We start from the raw sequence: 23,260 nt of genomic DNA, 5'->3' as shown, positions 1-23,260 counted from the left end.
GTCCGGGGTTTGAAACTGTCATGGATGTCGGTGATTTTCCGGTGAAAGAAGGTGGCGAGGGAGTCGCACAGGGCTTGCGATGGTGGGATGTTGTTGGCACTGGAGCTGGGGTTGGAGAGTTCCTCCACGATAGTGAAGAGCTCCTTGCTGTTGTGTGCGTTGTTGTCAAGGCGGTCTGTGAAGGAGGTCTTGTCGCTGTGCCATATGTTCTCCAGTTTCTGGCAGGTACGTTTTGAGTCAAGGAGTTCCGGGGTGAACCAGCTCACTCTTTTGCTGGTGTCTCTGCTGGTGGGTTTTTTCAGCGGGGCTATGGTGTTGGTGCAGTCGTTCATCCAGCATTCGAGGGTGAGTGCACCCTCATCGGGATTGGTGGGATTAGTCGGAGGGTTGAGTGCGAGGCTTGTCTGTAGTTGTTCTTGAGTGACTTTGCGCCAGCAGCGGCGGGGGGTCTATAGTGTGCGGTGGTGTGTCAGGGGTAAGAAATAGCACAAAATCAGAGGGGCACAGAGGGCACATAATTCAGTGGTACAGAATATAAGGGGCACAGAGGTTGGCGAGGGGTACAGAAATCAGTAGGGGGCATGGAAGAAAAGCGGAGAGCGGGGGGCAGGGGAGCACAGAAGAGGAGTGGGCAGACAGGCAACACAAGCAACAGGCACAGCGGAAACGAACCTTAGGCCACCACTGGCCACCAGGGATGAGGCGCAGGTGGAAGCCTGCGGGTGGTTGAGGGCCTCGATATTACCGGCGGCAGCAGAGACAGCGGGGGTGTACCATCAGTGACACTCCCCCACCTGCAACCCCACAATCTACACCCTCAGCCCATTCCTGACCGCTCTCAGCCACACACTGCCCAAGCTTGCCACGCTGTGCATTACCACAGCCACCCACACATACCCTGAGCTGTTTGCGCCATCAAGCATGTCATGTTACCGCTACTCACATCATGTGTTCTCTTAGCGTACCCTGTCCAGCCTGAGCCACAACCTGCTTACCCTAAGCCACACCATGTACGCCTTCAACCACATCCTACCACCCCCTCAGCCACAAGCCACATCCCTCTGCCTTCAGCGACAGTATACGCACCCTCAACCACCTCCTACCACCCTCTCAGCCACAAGCCACATCCCTCTGCCTTCAGCGACAGTATACGCACCCTCAACCACATCCTACCACCATCTCAGCCACAAGCCACATCCCTCTGCCTTCAGCGACACTATATGCACCCTCAACCACATCCTACCACCCCTTCAGCAACAAGCCACATCCCTCTGCCTTCAGCAACTGTATACGCACCCTCAACCACATCCTACCACCCTCTCAGCCACAAGCCACATCCCTCTGCCTTCAGCGACAGTATACGCACCCTCAACCACATCCTACCACCCTCTCAGCCACAAGAAACATCCCTCTGCCTTCAGCGACACTATATGCAACCTCAACCACATCCTACCAGCGCTCACCACATCATACATTCCCTTAGCATACACTGTCCACCCAGAACCACATTCTTCTTACCCTAAGCCACACCCTGTGCGCTCCCAGCCACATCCTACCACCGCCGCAACCACATCCTGCACTCCATGAGAAACACTCTTTGTGCTCTGAGGCATTTCAGCATAACCTGAGCCACCCTCTTCCGCATGCTAGGGGGAAAAGGGCTTTGCACATTGGTGTGGATGCTGCAAAGGAAAAGGTACTGGACACATACAACAGGTTTTGGGGAACTGGGGTGGAAAGCTGCAGTGGAAGTAAAAGGGTCTCAGGAAAACTGTACACATCCACCACAGGGACAAACTGTACCCTATACTTTGCTGTGTCCCGGTAGTTGCTCGAAGCAGCTGAAGGTTACAGACTGTTTTTAACACTACAGGCTTCTTAAGCTGTGGGCAGAAATGGACAAGGGTGCACTGACGTCATTCATGACCAGTGCAGTCAAACACTCTGGCCTTAGGAAGGCTCCAGGGTTTCTTCAGGTCTTCTTAAAGCGAACAAATAGGAAATGCACACTGCCTGGCTGACTGACCGTCAGCAGACGTCTGCTGAGACCATGAGACGTCACTGCTGAGCCTGGCCCCCAAGACTACTGCCGATTCCAAACCTTGCAGATACACCAGAGAGATGTACAGCCTCATCTTTCCAAGAAAGCGAGCATGCCTTCTGTGCCTGGCAGTAGCTCCAGCCGTGTGTACACCTCCCCCCGTTCAGCATGTCTGTGGGGGTGGGGGTGGGGGGGGAGGCGGTGGGAGGGGGTGAGGACGACTGGGGCTGTTCTCATAATCTCTCTTGGAGACCAGGACGCAGAGAGGAGTTCTTTACAAAAAGTATGAATTTTAGACAGACTTTTTAATAGACACATATTTGCAAAATACTATAGCATACAATAATGACTATTGGCCAGATATAGTACATTTTGAATTTCATTCTTCCTAGTAATATTCCTCACTTTTTTACATTTAAGGAAGAAATACGTTTCCTGGAAGGAGAACTCCTTGCTGTTGTGGTTGTTTGTGAAGAATACGTAAGTACTTGTTCTGAAAGGCCATAGGTCTGCTGGTGTTAGCTGAAGGAAGTGTTGAGTTCTTGGCCATGCTCTGAGCTGTAATGACATTGCAAAAACATAAGTAATGTTTCTGGCTACTACTAACAATTATAAAATGCATGGCTCAAATTAATCTTCTGAAAAGGAAAATATTTAATATAGTGGTAGTGACCCCTGTTATTTGCAGTCCTAGGAAGCAGTTAAACTTCGGTAGAAAATGCTATTAAAAACAAGCATTGGCAAAGTCAATACGTCTCATCTTTGCCAATGTATTTTGCAGCCATGTATGTCAGTCGCCAACCTGACTAGAGCAGCAGAAACATGGGGAGCCAACTCAGGGTGCCTATCAGTTCTTTATCTGACCCCCAGGACTGGGTGGACCCATCACTCCTACTCACCCTGTGGGTCAGCACTGTTCCCACCTACCATGCCACTGCAGCTGCACTGCCCCCTCCCTCAGCCCTCCTCTCATCTAGTATGGTGAATGGCAGCAGCGGGAGCTGCCAGTGCAAACCCCGGCTATCACCTCCTAGTTCAAGTTTACTGCCCAGTGCATGATTGAATCATGCTAGGTCACCCACCAAATCATCCTGCCCACTCCACGCTGCAAGCTGCCCGTCAACCAACTCAGACAGTGTTTATACACTGGAGAGGCGTGTGCAAACTCCACAGCCAATAAACACACTTCAAAGCTCTTTGCAGGACACTAACATTGGCTGAAGTTTTTGCAGCACACTAACATTGGCTGAAATGCTGTCAGTGCTCCTATCTTAGATCACATTATACATGAGGAGTCCCTCCCACTTATGCGACTCCCAGAATAGCTGTCATGCGATCCTGAAGTACTTATATTACAGACAAATGCCATAATTAAAAAAATCAACAATGGACAAGCAGCAGTAGCCTGAATTCACAGATGGTCCATCTACATACCCAACACATGGTTTGGCCACCCTAGGCTTTGACTCCCTCTGAGAGTAGGAGGACTTCACAGCATTGGGAGTTTATTGATATGTGACAGCATGAAAGAACAAGACTCCACAACTGTGCAATTCATCCATAATTTCTAAAGATGGGAGTTTAATTTCCAGCCATAAACGTCAGTGGATTCCGTGTCAGTCTGAATTTTAGACATGATGCCCATATTGCTTTTCCACTCTCCAACGCACTTATGCTGAATGTAGGTGCGCAAACTGAGTTGTGGTTTCGGTTTGCACCCTCCATCTTTTCCCAACTTCCTCGCTGTGAGATTTACAAATTCTGTCTAGCATCATGTGACCATTGTATAATTATATATTATGATTGTGTACTGTTCAGCCTTTCCACCCACACTGTTTCATTGTTATGTGTCGTCTTTGCAATTTCTCACTTTTAGCAAGTGCAGCTTCCTCCTGAAGACTCTACCACCCTGCCCAAGGAGGGAGAGGTGAGTGGAGGTTCAGTCATTCACCTTTCTGTAAGGGAAGGCATAAGGAGTCGGTAGGTCATTCATGCATGTGCAATCAAGACATGTAAAGTGGAAACAATTGTTGGATAAATGCATTGCTGGGGAGACTACAATGGGGGGACAGTTCATGAGCTAGTGAAGTGGTATTCCTGGAGTACTAATTAACATACTCATAAATGCCTTGGTCACCTGGACCCATAATCTTTAAGCTAACCTTCATTAGATGTTTCGGTTTTGATGGCTTCCTTTTTGAATGAGCACTCTTTTTCCACGCATAAACCCATTTGTCAAATGTTTGTATTCCAAACTAGGCGTCTAGTTCACTTAGGCATTTAGGAGGATGTGAAGGAATACTATTGGAGACTGGAGTACTACTTCATGTACTCACATCATAAATGCTTTTGTGAATTGACCCCATTGCTGGTATTCAGACTCAGTGATGGTAGGAGTCATAGAATGCGTTTTGAGGCAATTCTGATTTGTGGTAAGAGTGATAAATTTGCTGGAAAATCCACCTGTGGAATTTCCTCCACCACTGTGATAATATGAATGAGAAACTTATACTATTATTTATCAGTATTAAGTGCTCCCTCTTCAAATCTGAGGATTTCCTCTTACTGGAAAACTCTAAACCAATCAAATAGCGAATTGTGGATGTGATTCAACTTTGAGGGTTCCATAGAGACTTAGGGGGTCATTAGTATGGCGGGCAGACTTTGTCCGTCCGCCATACCCCCGGGAAACGGGACCGCCAGCAATGCATGCGGTGGTCCCGCAACTACAATTAGGATGCGCCCGCCACACCCTCTGGTGCATCCCGCATTTGTAACATTACAGCGGGCAAGTTGTGCCTTTCAATGCACAATGTGACAGGCACCGCGCGGTGCCTGCCATACTGTGCATTGAAATGCAGGGGGTAACATAGGTACCCCCCATGTGCACCCCCCAGAATCCCTGTGGACCCGCTACGGGCCCCCAATGTTGAAGACCGCATGCCTTTCGGTGGCTGCGCCGCCACAGAAAGACATGTCTCCGCCTGCATTCTAATATGGATGGTGGTGTCTACCAGACACCGCCACCATATTAACAGCTTTTCCGCCCGGTAGGCAATCGGGTGGATTGCCTACCGGCGGAAGACCTGCGGACGGTCTTTCCGTCCGCCGGCGTCCCCCCTGCCATAGTAATATGGCGGGGGGAGAATGGCATGCGGGCGGGAAAGAATGTCAGGCGGATCGCCACCGCCATGTGGGCGGTGGGGATCCTCCCGACATTCTAATGGGCCTCTAAGTTCTGACTTGGCATGATGTTGGACACCACTCATTAAACTACAACCTTTGTTTTTTACCCATTAGCCTCTCATTGAGCTAGTCTAGCAGAGTATTACATTCATTTTTGTCACTGATGGTGGATGTGTGACTTGCCTAAAATAATTAGTGTTGCTTTATTCTTTTTCTATATTTACAGCAGTTTAGGAACGTTGGCCCTAATGTATCCACACATTGCCCCACAAACATACAATGGGTGAAACCCTTTGATACATCAGGCCCTTGTTTCCCATCAACAAGAATGCTTCCCAACCCGCAGAGAAAGCAGTCTGTGGTGAGAAAGGCTTAATCTAACAATGACTACAAAGGCAGATCCATGGTGTCAAGTGTCCTAGTTAGGCCTAGCGGGAAATGCCACCATTTTGTATGCAAACAGGTCTTTCCCAAAGTTGCCATCACTTTTCATCGACTTTTGACACACATTTTCATTCATGACACTTTGGGTTAGTTTCCTAGAAACACTTACCTTGCTTACACTATTCAACTTCTCAAGAACATTATCACATTGCCTTGGCCCTGTGTACAAGGCCTACACGTACGTTGTGCAAATGTGTTTATTTACTTATTTTAGTCCATATCGGTCTGGCACCATCCAATGTTTATGCTGTCCACAAATTTGCAGTTCCTACTTATTAGTGGAAACTACACGACATGGCGCCGCCAACGTTGGTTGTATTTTTATTTTGTATTGATTGAATGAGTAATTCAATCATGCCTCCTCAGTGATCCCTATACACCTTTTAACCGGAAACGTACGAAGTGGTGGGGAATATCCTCCTCAGCTGAGTAGGTATATCCTATGTATTGGCTGTTGTAAGTTCAAGCTCGAAAGGATCTAATTCACACTGTGATAGCCTACTCTGTACTTCATTTTTTGTATAAGATGGCGCAGAACATCTCTGAGAACTGCAGATATGCAGTTACTCAGAAACTACTACTAAATGGCCTCACACCAGATGGTGGGAAGGTTATCTTTGTGGTAAAGGCACAAGAAGCATGTAGAACAGAGGTGTTTTATTCTTGGGTTACATTCCCAGCTGCAGATGACGTAACACGAGTATTTCAAGCATACATTGAGGATGAAATACCAGATAATTACTCTCCATATGAGGAAATGGAAGTTCCTCTCACTTACCAAGAACATATTCATTGATTTAAAGGCGCCCTCCCACACACTATAGAAAACGTAAGACAGGGCCGACTCAGCAATGAGGAGATGACATGGCCAGTCCTAGCATCCCGGTAAAAATTATATGACTGCTGCTCAGATGTGAGGATTATACAATAATCTAGTAACAATATATAGATGCCTTACACAGTTTGTGATGCGAACATTGACACTTACTCCTGCGCTGGCTGTTCAACTTCACCCCCACCATTGGTTACACCGGGCATTGGCCCACAAACACTGAATGCAGTTATGAGTAAGGTCCCCACCAAGATGGAAGAAATTCCGTTTGGATTGCACCAAAACAAACCAGCTTGAAGCAGTATTTATCTATATGAGCCCACAGGAAAAACACAGAATAATGACAATTTGCTTGCTGTTGGAGATGGCTCCCTTTGTAGAGAACTTTGCAGCTTGGGGAATGATCTTTGCTGCAGTATATATCAGAACACATTGTACCCCTCCTCTGGCTGTTCTGCCAGTAGTGCTGAAACAGATGCAGAATGAGTACGGGGAAGCACCTGCCATGGACCGAAGGATGAAACTTTACGGGTAACTTTGCCACAGTATCTGCAATAATGTTGAGCAACTTTAAAGGGAACCAGCAGCATGAGCTATACGCCAATGCCTGAGGGATTTGACTCATGCACAACAGGAGCGCGAATTACCCAAAATTATTGAAGACACCTATGCTATGCTTGGTAGAGATAATTTGGGAGCCAGACCTGGGAAACCACAAGTGAATCATAATTCTAAAAAGGATAACTCTAAGAAAGCACCTGACTCTTTGACAAAGAAGAAGTGGGATAGTAAGAAATACAAACATAAAACAAAATAATGTGGTGGGTCTCCTACCCAGGAATCCACTGAGAAACATTATAATTTATGCAACAGTGATAATGTTAAACTGCCTGGCAGGTATCAGGACACTGATACACATTCACCTCTTTCCTTTCAGGATTCATCCGATAAACACTCAGAGAAAGGAGGACGGTCAGAGCACAGATCAGAAGATCATGTGAAACCAAGGAAGGACTCACAACCCTTTTATGATTACATAATTGAACAGGAAGAAAAACCTAAAACATCTAAACCTGAATTTAAGAAAAAGAGGGGAGCCGGACTTAAGGTCAGGCATGCCCCGGATATTGAGGACTCTGCTTCTGAACGGCGAATGGGTGCTGACAATAGAAGACAGCGTGGCAGAAGTTATGATAGTTTGCCAGACCCTGATGTATTGGCTGCTGGGAGTAGCTCTGAGTAAGTACATCCCGGCGTAAACACCAGATACCAGGGTAAGCGTTCCACATTGTTTATACAAAGTCCAACTACTGTTGGAGGGGGAAATGTCCACATTTATTAATGTCCTCTTTTGGGAAGATTTCACTCAGGGATACAATATTCTTTTGGCCGAAAAAGATTGGCCACCTGATTTTGTAATGGATTGCCCAAACAGGAAAACAGTAATTTTACCAGCCTTTTCCAACCTCGTCCTAGAATCAGTAAAACATTCATATGCGGTAGGCCCTAGCTCTAGCTCCTTTGTTATACCACAAATAATTAAGTTGGGATGACGGTTCACCTTATCATGACATTCACTTGAGGACAACCCCATAACCTCAAAGACAATACCCAATAAAAAATGAAGCTAAAGAAGAAGTTATGGAAATCCTAGAACAACTTCAATACTAAGGTGTGATAGAAAGTTGCACCTCTTCAGTGAACAGTCCTTTGTTCCCGGTCAGGAAACCAGATAATTCCTATCATCTAGTATTGGATTACAGACATTTCAACTCAGCTTCCCGTAACTTTACATTAAAAAATGCACACAGTACCGCACTAATGAATAACATTGTGCGGAAAAAATACAAAACAACACAAGATATCTCAAATAGATTTTTCTGCCACAATATAGCGCCTGGAAGCAGATATCTGACCACATTTTCAGCGCTAGGCTCTCCAACAGTTCTGCTGTTTACCCCAGGGGGTATAAGAATAGCCCAGGGCTGTTTTCAGCCATAGGATAGGATAGGATACAGTTTTATATAGCGCTCGAATGCCGGAGCGTCTTGGCGCTGGTAAGTACAGAGGGAACATAGTCCTCAGGTGCGATCTTCTTGGAAGAGCTGGGTCTTTAACAGTTTCCTAAAAGATTGGTGATTCTCTACTAGTTTTAGTGAACAGGGGAGCCTGTTCCAGAGTCCAGCAGCACGGACTGAGAAGGCTCTGCCTCCCCATCTAACTTTCCTAATCCTGCTGATCTTGATGAGGCTCCGGGTGCTGGATCTTAGCACATGGCCAGGAGTGTAGGGGATAAGTATTTTCTGGATGTCTTTGGCTCCACCTCCAAAAACAGCCTTATGAACCAAACATATGGCCTTAAAATCTATCCGTTGTTGGACTGGGAGCCAATGTAGGGTTTTAATTCCCCCAGAGACAGATTGGTCTCTAGGGATGTCTAGAAGCAATCTCGCCGCAGCATTCTGCAAAGCCTGCAGCCTTTTAAGCTGCGTCTTGTTTATCCCTAACAGTAGAGCGTTGCAGTAATCCAACTTGGATAACACGAGCGCTACTACAACGGTCTTGCGCAGCTCTGGTATAATGAAGGGAAAAATCTTACGCAGAGTCCTTATTAGAAAAAAACAGGATGATGCAAGGTTATTAACGTGGGCTGAAAAGTTTAGCTGGCAGTCAAACAGCACGCCCAGGTTTCTCACCTTAGGCACAGGGCAGGGGCAGTCCCCGGCCCTTGAAGGCCACCATGAGTTGCTCCATAGGGGGTTCCCCTGGCCAAATTCGATGATCTCTGTCTTCTCGGTGTTAAGCTTCAGGAAGCTCTCCTGCATCCAGGTCATAATTTCAGACAGGCAGTTGTGAAATTTAAAAGCCGTGTCATTAGATTGTTTAACAGTGGAAATTATGAGCTGGGATTCATCAGCAAATGAGTTTGGCCAGAGGAGTCACGTATATATTAAATAGCGTAGGTGACAACGCTGAACCCTGCGGCACCCCACATGGCAGATGGAAGCTGTCAGACTGTAGGCCGTCCCAGTACAGACTTTGCTCCCTTCCTTCCAAGAAGGAAGAGAGAAGGGACAGCGCTGAGCCCTCAATGTCAATCTCCTGAAGCCTCTGAATCAGCACCGTATGATTCACGGTGTCGAAGGCAGCCGACAGATCTAACATTACAAGGATCGCCCTGCCTCCCCTATCCACTATGCTACGGATCTCCTCTGCTGCTACAAGTAGTGCTGACTCCGTTGAATGTTGTGCACGGAAACCGTGTTGAGTAGAGTCCAGCAAATTATAGGATTCTAAATATTCTGTCAGTGATCTATTGACCTCTCTCTCCAGAATTGTGGCTGCAATAGGTAATGCAGCAATAGGACGGTAGTTCTTCGGTGTATGAGGGTCCAATGCAGGTTTCTTTAACAGCGGTCTGATTGTAGCTGTCTTCCAGCTTAAAGGGTAGCTACCAGATTCAAGTACTTGGTTAATTAAAGGTGATAATTCTCCTGCAATCACATCCGCAATATGCATGATTGAAGGCGGGCAGGGGTCTTTAGGAGACCCTGATATAGTTAAGATAATCAGTCTGCGCGTTTCTTCTCTCGTAATAGGGAGAAATTTCCTAAGACCGGGGTGACTCGTGGTTCGATTGGTCAACAACTGCTCACAGTTCTCTGGATCCGGATACAGATTTATAAAGTCTTTGTAAATTAACTGGACCTTATCCTGAAAAAAGGAGGCAAGCTTTTCACACATTTCTTGATCAGGCCGGAAGGTATTGTCCTGGGGTGGCTTGGAGAGAGCAGTTATTGTTTTAAAGATCTCCTTGGCCGAATTTCCTGCATCCCTGATCCTTGTCGCATAGAATGCACTTTTTGCTGCGATTATTGCATCTCTATATACTGATAGAGCACAATTATACCTGATTTTGTTTTCGGCACTGTAGTCGACCCTCCAGAGGTGCTCGGCCCTCCTGCAAGTGCTCTTTAAGACCTTAAGTTCCCTACTATACCAGGGGGCGGATGGCTTAGCTCTCCTAATGGGTAGCGACTTCTCAGGTGCTACATCGTCAACTACTGACGCCAGCCATTTGTTAAAGAACAGTGCGGCCTCCGAATTATCCTTACTGGGAATAGGATGTGAGTGACCCAGTGCAGTGGTTAGCTGATCCGCATCAACTTTAGACCATTGTCTGATTTTTATTTTCGCCAACTTTGGGTAAGAAGGGGGTATTGGTAATCCTGACATGATATTGAAATGGATAGCGCTATGATCAGACCAAGGAAGGGCGGTGATATTAGTCACCTCAAGATCCATATTGTTAACAAAAATGCCATCTAGAGTATGGCCCATTCTGTGGGTGGAGCCATTAACTACTTGGTTGAAGCCTAAAGCTGCTAGATTCTCAAGCAGCAGGGCTGAGTCTGGATGATTGATAAGTTCCAGGTGGTAATTAAAATCACCAAGAAGAATAAAGGGATGGGGATCCATTCGGGATTCTAGATGATTCATAAGCCTTAGTGGAAACGAAGACTTAGGCCCTGGTGGGCGATAGACTAGTAAACCTTGAAACTTGAAAGAATTCCATAAATAGATGGTGAAATAAAGTGCTTCCGCAGGTAGGTCTAAATACGTTTCCACTCGTAGCTTTAAGTGAGCTTGGTGAACAATCGCTATCCCTCCCCCCCTCTTGCCTGTTCTATCTTGCGTAGTGACCACATAGCCACTTGGTAGAGCTGTATTCCAATCAGGACCAGAGGTGCTGTCGGTCCAAGTCTCGGTCAAGAAAATTAGATCTGGGGAGAGATTTTCAATCATGTCAGCAATTTGATACTTATTTTTATGTAGGGAACGAACGTTTAAAAGAATACAGCACAGGGATTGGGACTGACCGACCTTCGTCTTGATCTGAGAGTTGTATCTGGCAGTATCCTCGGCACAGGCTGTGGCCGTCCTATCTAACAGGTTGTCTATACCCCCACCCTCTCTATCCCGCCTAATCTGATAGGCGCATTTGCTGCAGACCCACCTTTCAGTATATCCATTAGATAAGTCCAACTCATGGGCTTTACACGAAACTCTGTCCAAAGCTATCAGCTGTTCTCTACGATAGTTGTGTACCTCAAAAGGACCAGGGGTCTTGGCGCTGGGCGCGCTCCGGGCACGGACGGGCGCAAACGGGCTTGCCTTAGGCGCGCCTTCGGCGCGGACGCCCCAATGCGCCTTTTGTATGTATCCGGCGGCGGCGAGAGAGACTGGCGCGTCAACCCAGGTGCAATGCGGACCCGCCTAACTTCCGGGTCCGCTAGGGTCGAGCGCTGATGCAGCAGCAGGGAAACAGGACTATCACGCAGCAGCAGAGGTAGGTAAAAACACACAATAGCTAAAAACAATTAAACATTAAATGCTTTCCTTAAAAAATGTATTGTGCAAATATCGCCAGTGTGCAATAAAGATGTGCAAAAGCGCTTTAACAGTGTTGGAGGCAAAGGCTATAGGGATCGCAAATAAGAGACAGAAGTCCCCTGTACTTAGCCGATGCGCGGACGCCCCAACGCGCCTTTTGTATGCATCCGGCCATAGTTACAAAACTACTTTAAAATGTTGCCAACCAGGCATTGTCCTATCTCGATGACATATACTTTACGGATGATGATTTTGTGGAATACTTGACCAGAGTAGACCACATAATGCTGCGGTTTGCTCACATGCGCTACACATTTAAATTCAAAACATCAAAAATTGCCCAACTCAATGTCCTGTTTTTGGGATACAAGTTGTCAAGTAAAGGCAAAAGCCTGGTGACCCATTTTTTAGGAAAATGTGCATAGCTCCAACCTCCAACTACTCTAAAATTACTAATATCCATATTAGGATTTCTAAATGTTGGCAGATCATTCATTCAAGATAATGCTGAACTGGATAAAACATTCTACGACTTGATACGTCCAGATTTTTCAAACACACACTGGACCCAGAAAAATACAGAAATGTTATGTTCCGTATAAGCGGACATGAAGCTTCCAAACAGCTACACACATGTGTAAACACAACAAACCTGGTGATCTGTCATCGTGGGTGCATCAGAGTACACATATGTCACTTTCAAAGAAGGTGACACAGTGCCAATTCCATATAAATCACATTTATATACAAATGCCGAAATGCGTTTTGCACCTACTGAAAAGATACTGACAGCAGTACACATTGCTGTAGTGAGAGAGCATGCCCTGGCTCAAGGGAAACACATGATTGTTGTGACCCTGGTACCGACTTCCAAAGGCTAAGGCTCTACATCCACGATGGATATAATGGGCAAACTCTTTCACTGCAACAGATGTAGATTACAGATTTGACTCTACAGTACTAAAGCTGGCATAATTAAAGAATCCGGTACTGGCACTACCTCACACAGATGCTGGATTCCCCACACCTATAGTGTGCAATTTGTATTATTGTGTGCAGGACTCTTGGAGGACTCTTGGAGACAATACACACTCTCTCACTCCCTTCACCTTCCTAGGTATTACCCTAAATGTAATATCTAGAAGGTACCCCCTGGAATATACTTTTAAGGTCTGGGAGAAGGGGGAAACAACAACATATACATAAGCTACTAGAGCACTCCCACTCAACCTACATCTAATTCACTTTTGGCTTACTAAAGCTCACTGGGCTCCCCTCTATTACTTTGTCACAATATTCACTTTTTTTTTTATTCCAATCCATTCTATTTTATTCAATTCAATTTATCAAAAGTTAAAAACAATTTTTTATATGAATATAAAAAACACATGACTTTTTATATTTTTTTTGTTCTAGTATATGCAGTGTCATTATTTGCAGTTCATCATCTCAACATTGTGACATTTAAACATTTTCAATTGATATACATTCTATATTTGGTTCGCAAAAGATAACCCCATATAATGATCCACCTAAGCACCACAACTACCTCACATCACATCACACCCTAATCTAGCATACTCATACATACATTTATCCTTCACCCAGCAATGGTGGCATACACCTTTGAATCATGAGTGATAATTCTTCATTATTTATTCATGATTGTGTTGCCAGCTGGATGTCCATAGTGTTGACGCACGTTTTGGTGGGTAAATTGATTCAAAAGCCACCTTCTTCAGGACCTCCCAATGACTGTTTAATTTCTCACCGGGGGTGCTGGGGTATCCGTAACGGATTGGTCTGAAATCACAATCCCCGGTAACAATTTGGTGCACGGTCGGGAAACTTTTTCTTAGAATTAAGGATTCTTTATGTTCCTTATATGTCCAATTTATTAGTGTGTCACCATTGTCTGGTCTTTGTGTAATTAGGTACTTTTGGTCTGACCTCGTTGTACCTAGCGATCACTACGCTTGGATTACTTTCACCGCCTCAGGCCTCGTAGGAATGAGAGCGTAAACTTTACTGTCGGTGGTATTTGTATTGCACGCCCTATAAACATTTCATTGACACCTCCTGATAGCACTGTTATGGGCCCATTACCCATGCATATCTACAGGAATATTAAGGCCACACATTTTTACTGTAGCACTCTGCCCTTCCTGACACTTTTATATGGGTCAAAAAAAAGTATTAAAAAATCTGTATGGCTTTCTACACCTGTACTACTGTTCCCTGTTTGCTCTGTCATGTTTTGTATTTTTCACTTCTTTCCTTCACTGGAGGCTACTACCACAAGCTCCATCGGTAGAGCGAGTACATACACTCACCGACAGCCACTCTCAGATGGCTGCCTCAGGATCAGGCAAGTAGCCCTGATTTCTTACACAACGCCCCCACCCCCACTCCAAGCCCGGATTTCCAGGTCATGTGGAACGCGACCTGGTGGTTCCCTGGTGGGCAGCTTCCCGGGCCATTTAACCAGCCCTGTTTTGAGGAGCCGGTCCTTCTGGGTGAGCAGACTTGGGGTAGATGATTATACCGACTGCTACAGAGATAACTGTGAGTATGTTATGCCGAGCAGCCAGGTTTTCCTCAACCCCCCGGTTTCCTTGTTTAACCTTTGAGCCTCTTCTGTTACCCTATACTGAAGGTCTCACACAGCGAGCGCCTGCTCTTACCCAAGGGGCTATATCGTATTCAAAAGAGGGCAAGCAACATATCCCTCTTAAGTCATGGACGTTTATCAGTACGCAAAATCTACTTATGATTATATGTGTGTGTTTTGTTTGTTGTGTACTTGTGGTCCTGCTAATGATACAACATTTTTCTAAAAGCACGTGATTGCATGAAACTCACTCAAGATTTTGGAATGAGTGACACCCAGCAATGATATAATCTTCCTATTGCACCTCTAGCATGTCTTTTACATGACCTGTCAACACTTTTTAGCCACTGCACATTATTTTTTGTGTGGCTGCACTTACTCCAGTATTGGAACTTTCATAGATTCCCATAGCTTGTATCATTCCCCGTCCTCGGAATGGGAGCCTTGGTAAATAAAACATAACATATCAGTAGGTACAAAAGAGAAAGAAAGGCCTAGGCCTCATCTCATTTTGTAGCATATCCCCCTCTTTTTGCAAAAGAGACCAAAAACATGTAACAACCAATCAGATTAGCCTCATCCCATAGAATCTTCCTGAGAGAGCCTCAGATTTTCTACTGCACGTTGTGCTAAGGGAGTGTCCACTGAGCTCTGCTCAGATTTCTCTATAACTTTTGGATTTCACCTTTTTTCTCTTCAGGATGTCAGACAAGGAAAAGAAAGCTTTATTTAAAGCCTTTGCTACTTGTTCTAAATAAAGACTTTACATTGAGGACAAGCATAAAGACTGCATTTATTGCTTGTACCCTGGTCACAAGGCCACTGATTGTAAGATCTGCAGAACCTTCTCTACCAAGACTCTGAGAGACAGGGAAGGACGTCTATTGACCTGGTTACAGAAGATGAAGTCACGTAGGAAAGTAATATCCAGAACAGTGAAGATTCCTCCTCAGCTACATCTTCAAGGAGGTCTAAAAAGGGGGGTAGGTCTTCCCCTTCAACTTCGACTGAACCTCCTACTAAGGCCTTACAAAAGACCTCTGATAGGTCTGACAGGCCCAGTCCCAAAAAATCTCCTCACTGAGGTGTAAAGGAGAGGGAGGGCTAGTTCCTGAGGTACTTTCTACTCAGAAGGTGAGCCATGGGCCTACTGCTTCCTCTCCACCATCTGAAAAGGCAAAACGTTTCAAGAAACCAGCATCTGTACCTTAGGAGGGAAAATCTGAGAAGAAAATCCGTCTGTCCGCGACAGCAATATCAGGTACGTCGACGACGGCATCTAAGATTCACCAGGCGTCAATACCAGCTCCGTCGACGGGCCCGTCGTCGAGAGCTTCGCCGACTTCGACGACGACTTTGTCGACGCTACAGGTACCTGTCACAATGGCGTCGACGATGTTGACAACCTCGACGTCGACGATGATGACGCCGACGATGGTGTCGACCGTGATGAAGACGACGGCGACGATGTCGATGACAACATCTACGATGGTACTGACGACGAGCTCGTCGACGATAAGCCCATCGTCGTCGATGATCCATTCTCCATCGACGATTCCTTCGACGACGACCTCGTCGACGACCTCGTCGAAGATACAGAAAGTTCAAATTTCTATAAAAAGATGCCAAATCATACCAGAAATGACATCTCCGCGTAGAGTGACACCATTACCTCCGGCATTGCCCTTGGATGACGAATATTCAGAGTAGAAGAATGTCCTTATGGGGATGCGTACAGTCCATCCCAACTTCAAGTAAATCACCAGGACTCGGATTCTGAGGATTATTGCTTGGAACAACAACAATACCCTCCACGAGATAGACCTCAAGAGTAAACACAACAGGGTATGGTGGCCATGCCGTCTTCACTTATTAGTGACTTACAAATCATGTTGTTAGATTATAAGAGGAGATTTCCATCTCAAACCTCTGATCAGCAATCAATGCAACCGCCGCCAGCACCACCACCTCCGACCTATTCTTCAGCTACAATGGCTCCTCAATTATCTCAACCTCCGGAGCCGGAACCAATAGGTCACCAGAATATCGTCACTGTGCATGATGATGATGATTCATCAGATGATGATCAGAATGTCGAACAGGTCCCGAATCCGGATAGGGATTGGGACGAATATATAATTACGGAGCATCTCCAGCTACCGTCATCCCTATTCTTCCGCGGCTGGAGAAAAAATATAAGGCTCCTAACGATAGTCCCGCATGCCTGGCTGGTCAACCGAAGCCGGACTCTGTTATCTCGCAGGCGGCTCAAAGAAAGTCAAAGAATCCATTGGCGCCCCTTACCACACCACCAGATAAGGAGGGTAGACGCCTAGACAATTTGGGGAAGAGGTTTTCCTCTATGTCCAGCGTCCTTGTTAGAGCTGCCAATGCACTAGCAATTTGGGGACGATATGATCGCCAAATGTGGTGCGATTTATCTCTATTTATGGATCAACTGCCAGATGGTTCCAAGGCTGACGCGAAGAAGATCCTGGAGGAAGGAGAGCAGTCTTCTTCAGATATCATCGATTGCGCAATGGACATTGCCACCACTGCTTTTCGCGCCTTGGCAGGTTCAGCTGTTCTAAGACAGCAGGGCTGGCTTCGGGCTACCTGGTTTCGACCTGAAGTTCACAATAAGATCTTAGATTTGCCATTTGATGGAGACATGCTTTTTGGGAAGCATGTGGACTACGTTCTACAGGACATCAGAAAAGACACAGAAACGGCAAGGTCCCTGGGGACATTGCAATACCGCAAAGTGCCTTTCCGGGGTGCAAGAGGAAAAGGTTTTTCTACATACAGAGGAGGATACCAACAGCGCTACTCCTCCTATTCATATTCTTCACAGTCGTACAAACCTCAGTACTCTCAACACCAAGGCCATTCGGCGTCTTTCTCTCGCCAACCTTCAAGAGGACGACAGGGGCGTCAGGGGAGAGATACCTCTAAACGCCAATAGCGGCTTCCCGGCTCTCCCTACTGTACCTTCACCCCGGTAACATCAGTGGGGGGCAGGATTTCACAATGTCTCCACAGCTGGAAGATCATAACATCAGATCGGTGGGTCCTCAATATCATCCGGTTTGGCCACACATTAGAGTTTCAATGCCCCCCCCTTCAAGAGCCCCTCGCACCACCGAATCAAAACATCTACATCTTCTACGTCTCGAAGCTCATCAACTGCTCATCAAAGGAGTGATAGAGCCAGTACCTCTATCCCAACGAGGAAAAGGGTTCTATTCAAGGTATTTCCTGGTTCGCAAGATGGAGGAAAAATAGCGCCCTATCTTAGACCTAAGGGAGCTCAACACCTATCTCATAAAACTCTCGTTTCAGATGGTATCTCTTCAGGATATCATGCGTCTCCTGAATCCAGGTGATTACATGGCAACTCTGGATCTTGAGGACGCATACTTCCATGTTCCTCTCCACCCAGCCTACAGGAGATTTCTACGCTTCACAGTAGCCAAGAGCCACTTTCAGTTCAAGGTCCTACCTTTCGGACTCAGATCCACTCCGCAGATATTCACAAAGGTATTGGCCCCAGTTGCAGCGTTTCTCAGAAAACAGTCTTTACAGGTTTTTCCCTACCTGGACGATTGGTTGATAAAAGCTCCATCTTCTCAAGCAACTACAAGGGCAGTTGAAAGTTGCATTCAGCTTTTCAATCATCTGGGTCTTCAGCTCAACAAAGACAAGTCAGTCCTTCTTCCATCCAGGTCGGCCAAGTTTCTAGGGTCCATTCTGGATACAACTTGTTGCAAAGCTTTCCCATCAGAGGAAAGACAGAAAAGGCTGAATCTTTCCGCCCGTCAATTGCAAAGAAGACGATCTCTATCTGTCCATCTGTACAAATCTCTCCTAGGATCGATTTCATCCTGCGTTCCCTTAATTCCGCATTGCAGACTTCATATGCGCCCCTTACAAGAACAACTGGACATGCAATGGCGCCAGGCAGAAGGCATGTTCAACGACAAAATAATACTCACTCGTCTTATGAGAGAGGCGGTCAACTGGTGGACGATCAAAGACAATATCTCGAAAAAGGTCTTATTTTTAAGGTTGCTCCAGCTCCTTTGATACTGACCACAGATGCCTCGCTAAGAAGGCTGGGGAGCGGTTTTGCAAGACCTTCAAGTAAGCGATTACTGGACACCCGAACAACGCACTCTCCACATAAATCTTCTGGAGCTCAAGGCGATTAGTTTGGCTTTACAGACTTTCCTTCCGAGGATTCGGAACTCCACCGTCCTGGTCCGTACAGACAACACGACGGCCATGCATTATGTGAACAAACAAGGTGGAACGAGATCTCAACTTCTTTCCAAGGAGGCCCAAGAGATCTGGGAATGGGCAATTCTTCAAAAAATCGCTCTCTCAGCAGGACATCTTCCAGGTACCCTCAACACGACAGCAGATACATTGATTCGTCTGAAGTCGGTCTGTCACGAGTGGGAGCTGGATCAGGACACTCTCTACAGCGTTTTCGCACGTTGGGGCACCCCGTCCATAGACCTGTTTGCTACCCCAGACAACAGGAAATGCCGGTTTTATGCAAGCAGGGATCACCATCGAGTATCGTTGGGGAATGCTCTTTCGATGGCCTGGTCTGGCTCATTTGTTTCCGCCTTTCCGCCAATTCCCCTGATTCCAAGATTACTCAGAAAACTCAAGACGGAACCCTGCACAATGATTCTAATAGCACCGGCGTAGCCTCCCCAGTTCTGGTTCACAGAGCTTCTCCTACTCTCTCAAGATCAGCCGGTTCACCTGCGTCCCATTCCTTCTCTATTAACAATGTCCCAGGGCCAAGTAGTGCATCTAGATCCGAGCTCACTTCAGTTGACAGCATGGCTCCTGAGCACCGAGAATTCCAGAGTTTAAATATCCCTCTAGAATGTAAAGAGGTTTTAGCTCAAGCCCGTGCACCAAGTACAAATAAGACCTATCGCTCAAAATGGAAATGTTTCTGTTTGTGGTGCCACCGAGAAAACCTTCATCCGTTCTCTTCTGCTCCTCATCAAATATTGCCCTACATTCTATCTCTGGCCAAGTCAGGTCTTGCACATTCTTCCATCAAGGTACACCTGGCGGCCATCTCTAGATTCAGACAGACAGCCTCTGGGCCTTCCCTCTGGTCTGCAAGGATTGTCAAACAATTCCTGAAAGGACTTTTTAGAGTTTTCCCTCTAGTTCGACCTTTGCCTCCAATGTGGCAACTCAACTTGGTTCTTGCTCATCTCATGAGACCTCCGTTTGAGCCTACTCATAGAGCGGATTTTAAATTTCTGTCATGGAAGATGGCCCTCCTTCTAGCCTTAACGTCAGCCAGGAGAGTTGGAGAACTTCAAGCTCTCACGATTAAGGAACCTTTTTTACAGTTCAAAAACGACACTCTGATTCTAAGAACAAATCCGAAATTTATTCCAAAGGTCCCTTCGGATTTCCATTTGAATGAACCTGTCGTTCTAAAATCTTTTTTCCCTCGACCTACGACTCCAGCAGAAAGGTCTCTTCATTCCTTGGATGTCCAGAGTTGTCTGAAATTTTATCTTCAGCGCACAAAGGATTTCAGGAAATCTACGCAACTCTTTGTCGCTTTCAGTGGCGTAACGAAACTTGAGGGGGCCCCCCTGCAAAACAGATGGAGGGGGCCCCCCCTCGGCAGCCTGGCCCACCACCTACCACTTTGCCCCACCACCCAAAAATCTGGCATATTTTGATTTGAAACCTCCAAGATTTAAATGAAATGCCTCTATATTGTCTTTCTCAGTGGGAAACCCTCTTAACATATAAGCTACGCCATTTGTAACAATGTCAAAAGCAGATTATTTAACTGAGGCAGCAATCAGAACAATGCCAAAGAGCGGTCCTATTGTCTCAGGAACTGCCTCTGGCTGAAGAATAACTATGAAGGGTCTGAAATAGAATTGACATTAATAAACAATAAAGTAAAACTTTGAAAGACAAACTCAAACCTGCAATTCCATAAAAACTCGACTGACAATATACATGAGAAGGACACAAGATATAACTCAGTATCCTACGAAAGGCAAGAGAAATAGACTGGTGAATTATCTGAATGCCACACACTAGCGACTGTCAAGGGTTGTGCATGATAATAACGTGAACTGAGGAAGCAATTTCAATTCCTGCCATCATGTCTTTATTAGTAAGCATTACAAAACAGGCAGGCAAACAAGGCTGAGGATGAAAACTGTTCGGATGCTTCAGAACATTGATGAAGATGTTTGTCTGAATTTATCATTTCTGTAGTGTAAACAATGCTAAATACAAGATTTAAGGCACACATTACAGACAAGCGCAAGCAACACCATAAATAACACTGCATGTAGAATAAAAACAAACCATATCAGCAAGTACCTAGTGACAATCGATACAAACTGTAGTTGGTAAAGCAAAAGAAAAGTGCAACTACTTTCAAAGTGCATAATAAAGCAATCACCAGTCCAGCAAATAAACAAAAATCAAGCATGTTTAGTAAAACAATTAATTTTCTTCTTGCATCAATGTGAAAATACATTCAAAGTGCATGATAAAAACAAGTCCAGCAGTATGCAAAAATTAAGCCTGGTTAGTCAAACAATTCCCCATTTGTTATGTGCATAAAGGCACATATATTTCAAAGCAACTGGTAAACAGTAACAATTACAGCACCATACAATAATCAAACCAGTTTAAACTAACAATTCCCTTTTTGAAGGCTCAAATATTTCAAAGTGACTAGCAAAACAGTAACAAGTACAGAATTTGGGTGCGGATGTAAGTGCAGAGTGGGACGAAAGAATGCATGGTGAGTGAAGGGCTTGTTTAAGTGAGATTACTGATTGAGCAGTGAGGGGGACAGGTGAGTGAAGTGTGACATGAGTGCAGGTTGAGTAGTGTGCTCGTGTGACTGCAGGGTGAGGTACAGGGTGAACAGCGCTAGTGCATTGTGAGTGCAGAGTGATCACTGTGAGTGCAGGGTGAGCGGGTGAATGGTGGGTGTACATGGTGATCAGTGTGATTGCATTGTGATCGCTGTGAGTGCAGGGTGAGCGTAAAAGTGAAGGGCGAGAATGAGGAGTGAGTTGTCTGAATAAAGTGTGCATTCCCAGACACTGGAAGTAACTCAGCATGTTATTGACGGCGACGTAGGGTTTCAGATATGTTGAACTATTGCTATTATGGCGGTAATCAGGGATCAAGGGTGTAAATAAATTATGTGCGGATCCTGCAACAAACTTCCAGTCTTATGATTAGGTTTGGCAGCTCATTATTTTGAAGTCCCAGACGTACAAAAATAAGCAGTCACCTAAATTCGTATTTTCAGCACTATCTGAGCAAATATCAATAGAAAGCACTTTTCATTATGTTCTAGGGCTGCCTGAATCATCCATGGCTGATAATTAAAGGGAACAAAAACAGAAAGTCACATTACAAATAAATACATACTTTATTTATAACCCTAATAAGTGTCAAGATGAGGTCTTTCCAGGCTCTTTAAAAAACACATTGCTGGCATTTTTCATTTGGCAACCTTACTTTATATTCCTTTTCGTAAAATGCATTCTCACACTACACCAGTAAATGTAAATTTCAAATGTAAGGAATAGTCAGATTAGGGGCCCAGGGGGTACTGGAACCAGAAAAAAACTAAGCCTCTGTAACCAGTTTACAAAGGTATGTAAATATGCAAATAGTCTCTGGCCAAAAGGCAGTTGTCTTCAACTCCCTTGCTGCTGGGCCTGGAAGCTCAGGTCACCTGCACCCACCGCACGTGGCTCGCACCATTTAATTTATGAGGCAGGACTGTTATGAGGCAACTCACTGGTGCAACCAACGCCGGCTAGAGAGTGTAGTGCTGCCTTTGTGCGCTACAGCGCTGATGGGGCCCCTGGAGGCTGGAACACCGTGGCTGCTGCAGGCATAGCTGCCAAGGTGTCAGATTGCTATGTGTGACATTTTCATAATTTCAGTGTAAATATTAGTGACATTTCAACGACTATGAGTGACACTTTCATGCGAGCAATATTATGCAATGAAGATGATCAAAACATATAAATATCAGAAATTACACTCATTTGAGCAAGAAAAAACTTGAAGAGCTTAAAACACTGAAAATGGTACAAAGCACCAGAAATGGAAGGGCACTCAGTCATGTAATAACACAATATGGTCTCACATTGTATAGTAAATGGTCATGTACTGTGCGTGTCCTTCCCTTCCACAGAGGAAAATGGGCCATTTCCAAGCCGCGCCATCCTTGAAGATGCACACCTGCAGGGCACAGAAACTGCACCGCAATACACAGGGCGCAGTGCTGGCAACGTAGAACCACCTTGATACAAACCAACCCCCGGGGCCAAGCATCATTAAAAAACACATACCTAAACCTCATGCCGGGAAACAGAAATCAAAGGTTTTTGCCAACCTACCTGTTGGAAGTGTGTTTTTCTCAGAAGCTAACAGGAGTGTTTTATAACACAAGGCAGCTGGGAGCACGGTTTAAGCACATGAAATGGCTTGTGGTACACATCTTGACCAGTAGGGAAACCCCCATGTTGTATGTGGGGTAAAGGAATATTAAAAACACCTCCTGATACTTAATCTGTACATTCCCATGTGCTTTTATGAAGTACAAGTTTGCTGCCTGCTGCAGAGGCGCCCCTAAGATTGCCAGCCTTTGCCCACACTGGGCCCCCTCCCTGCCAGCAATCAATCAGGAGAGCACCAGGACTAGAGG

The 23,260-nt window shown here is 45.6% G+C and overlaps 1 protein-coding gene across 7 annotated transcripts in view; it reads left to right on the top strand.

Moving 5' to 3' along the window:
- Nucleotides 1–23,260, top strand: part of TEX55 (testis expressed 55) — a 460,108-nt gene that overhangs the window by 270,635 nt on the left and 166,213 nt on the right. For 5 of the 7 annotated variants that reach the window (XM_085621142.1, XM_085621141.1, XM_085621146.1 and 2 more), the window contains 2 exons: nt 2,462–2,521; nt 3,918–3,968. In XM_085621142.1, coding sequence (XP_085477268.1) covers nt 2,462–2,521; nt 3,918–3,968 — 111 coding nt within the window. The remainder of the gene's footprint in view (nt 1–2,461; nt 2,522–3,917; nt 3,969–23,260) is intronic. The other 2 variants (XM_085621144.1, XM_085621148.1) reach the window with 1 other exon arrangement.

Source organism: Triturus cristatus, chromosome 8 (genome assembly GCF_964204655.1).
Source record: "Triturus cristatus chromosome 8, aTriCri1.1, whole genome shotgun sequence".
NCBI lineage: Eukaryota > Metazoa > Chordata > Amphibia > Caudata > Salamandridae > Triturus > Triturus cristatus.
Note: the sequence above shows the minus strand (reverse complement) of the source record. Positions and strands in the feature narration are given on the sequence as shown.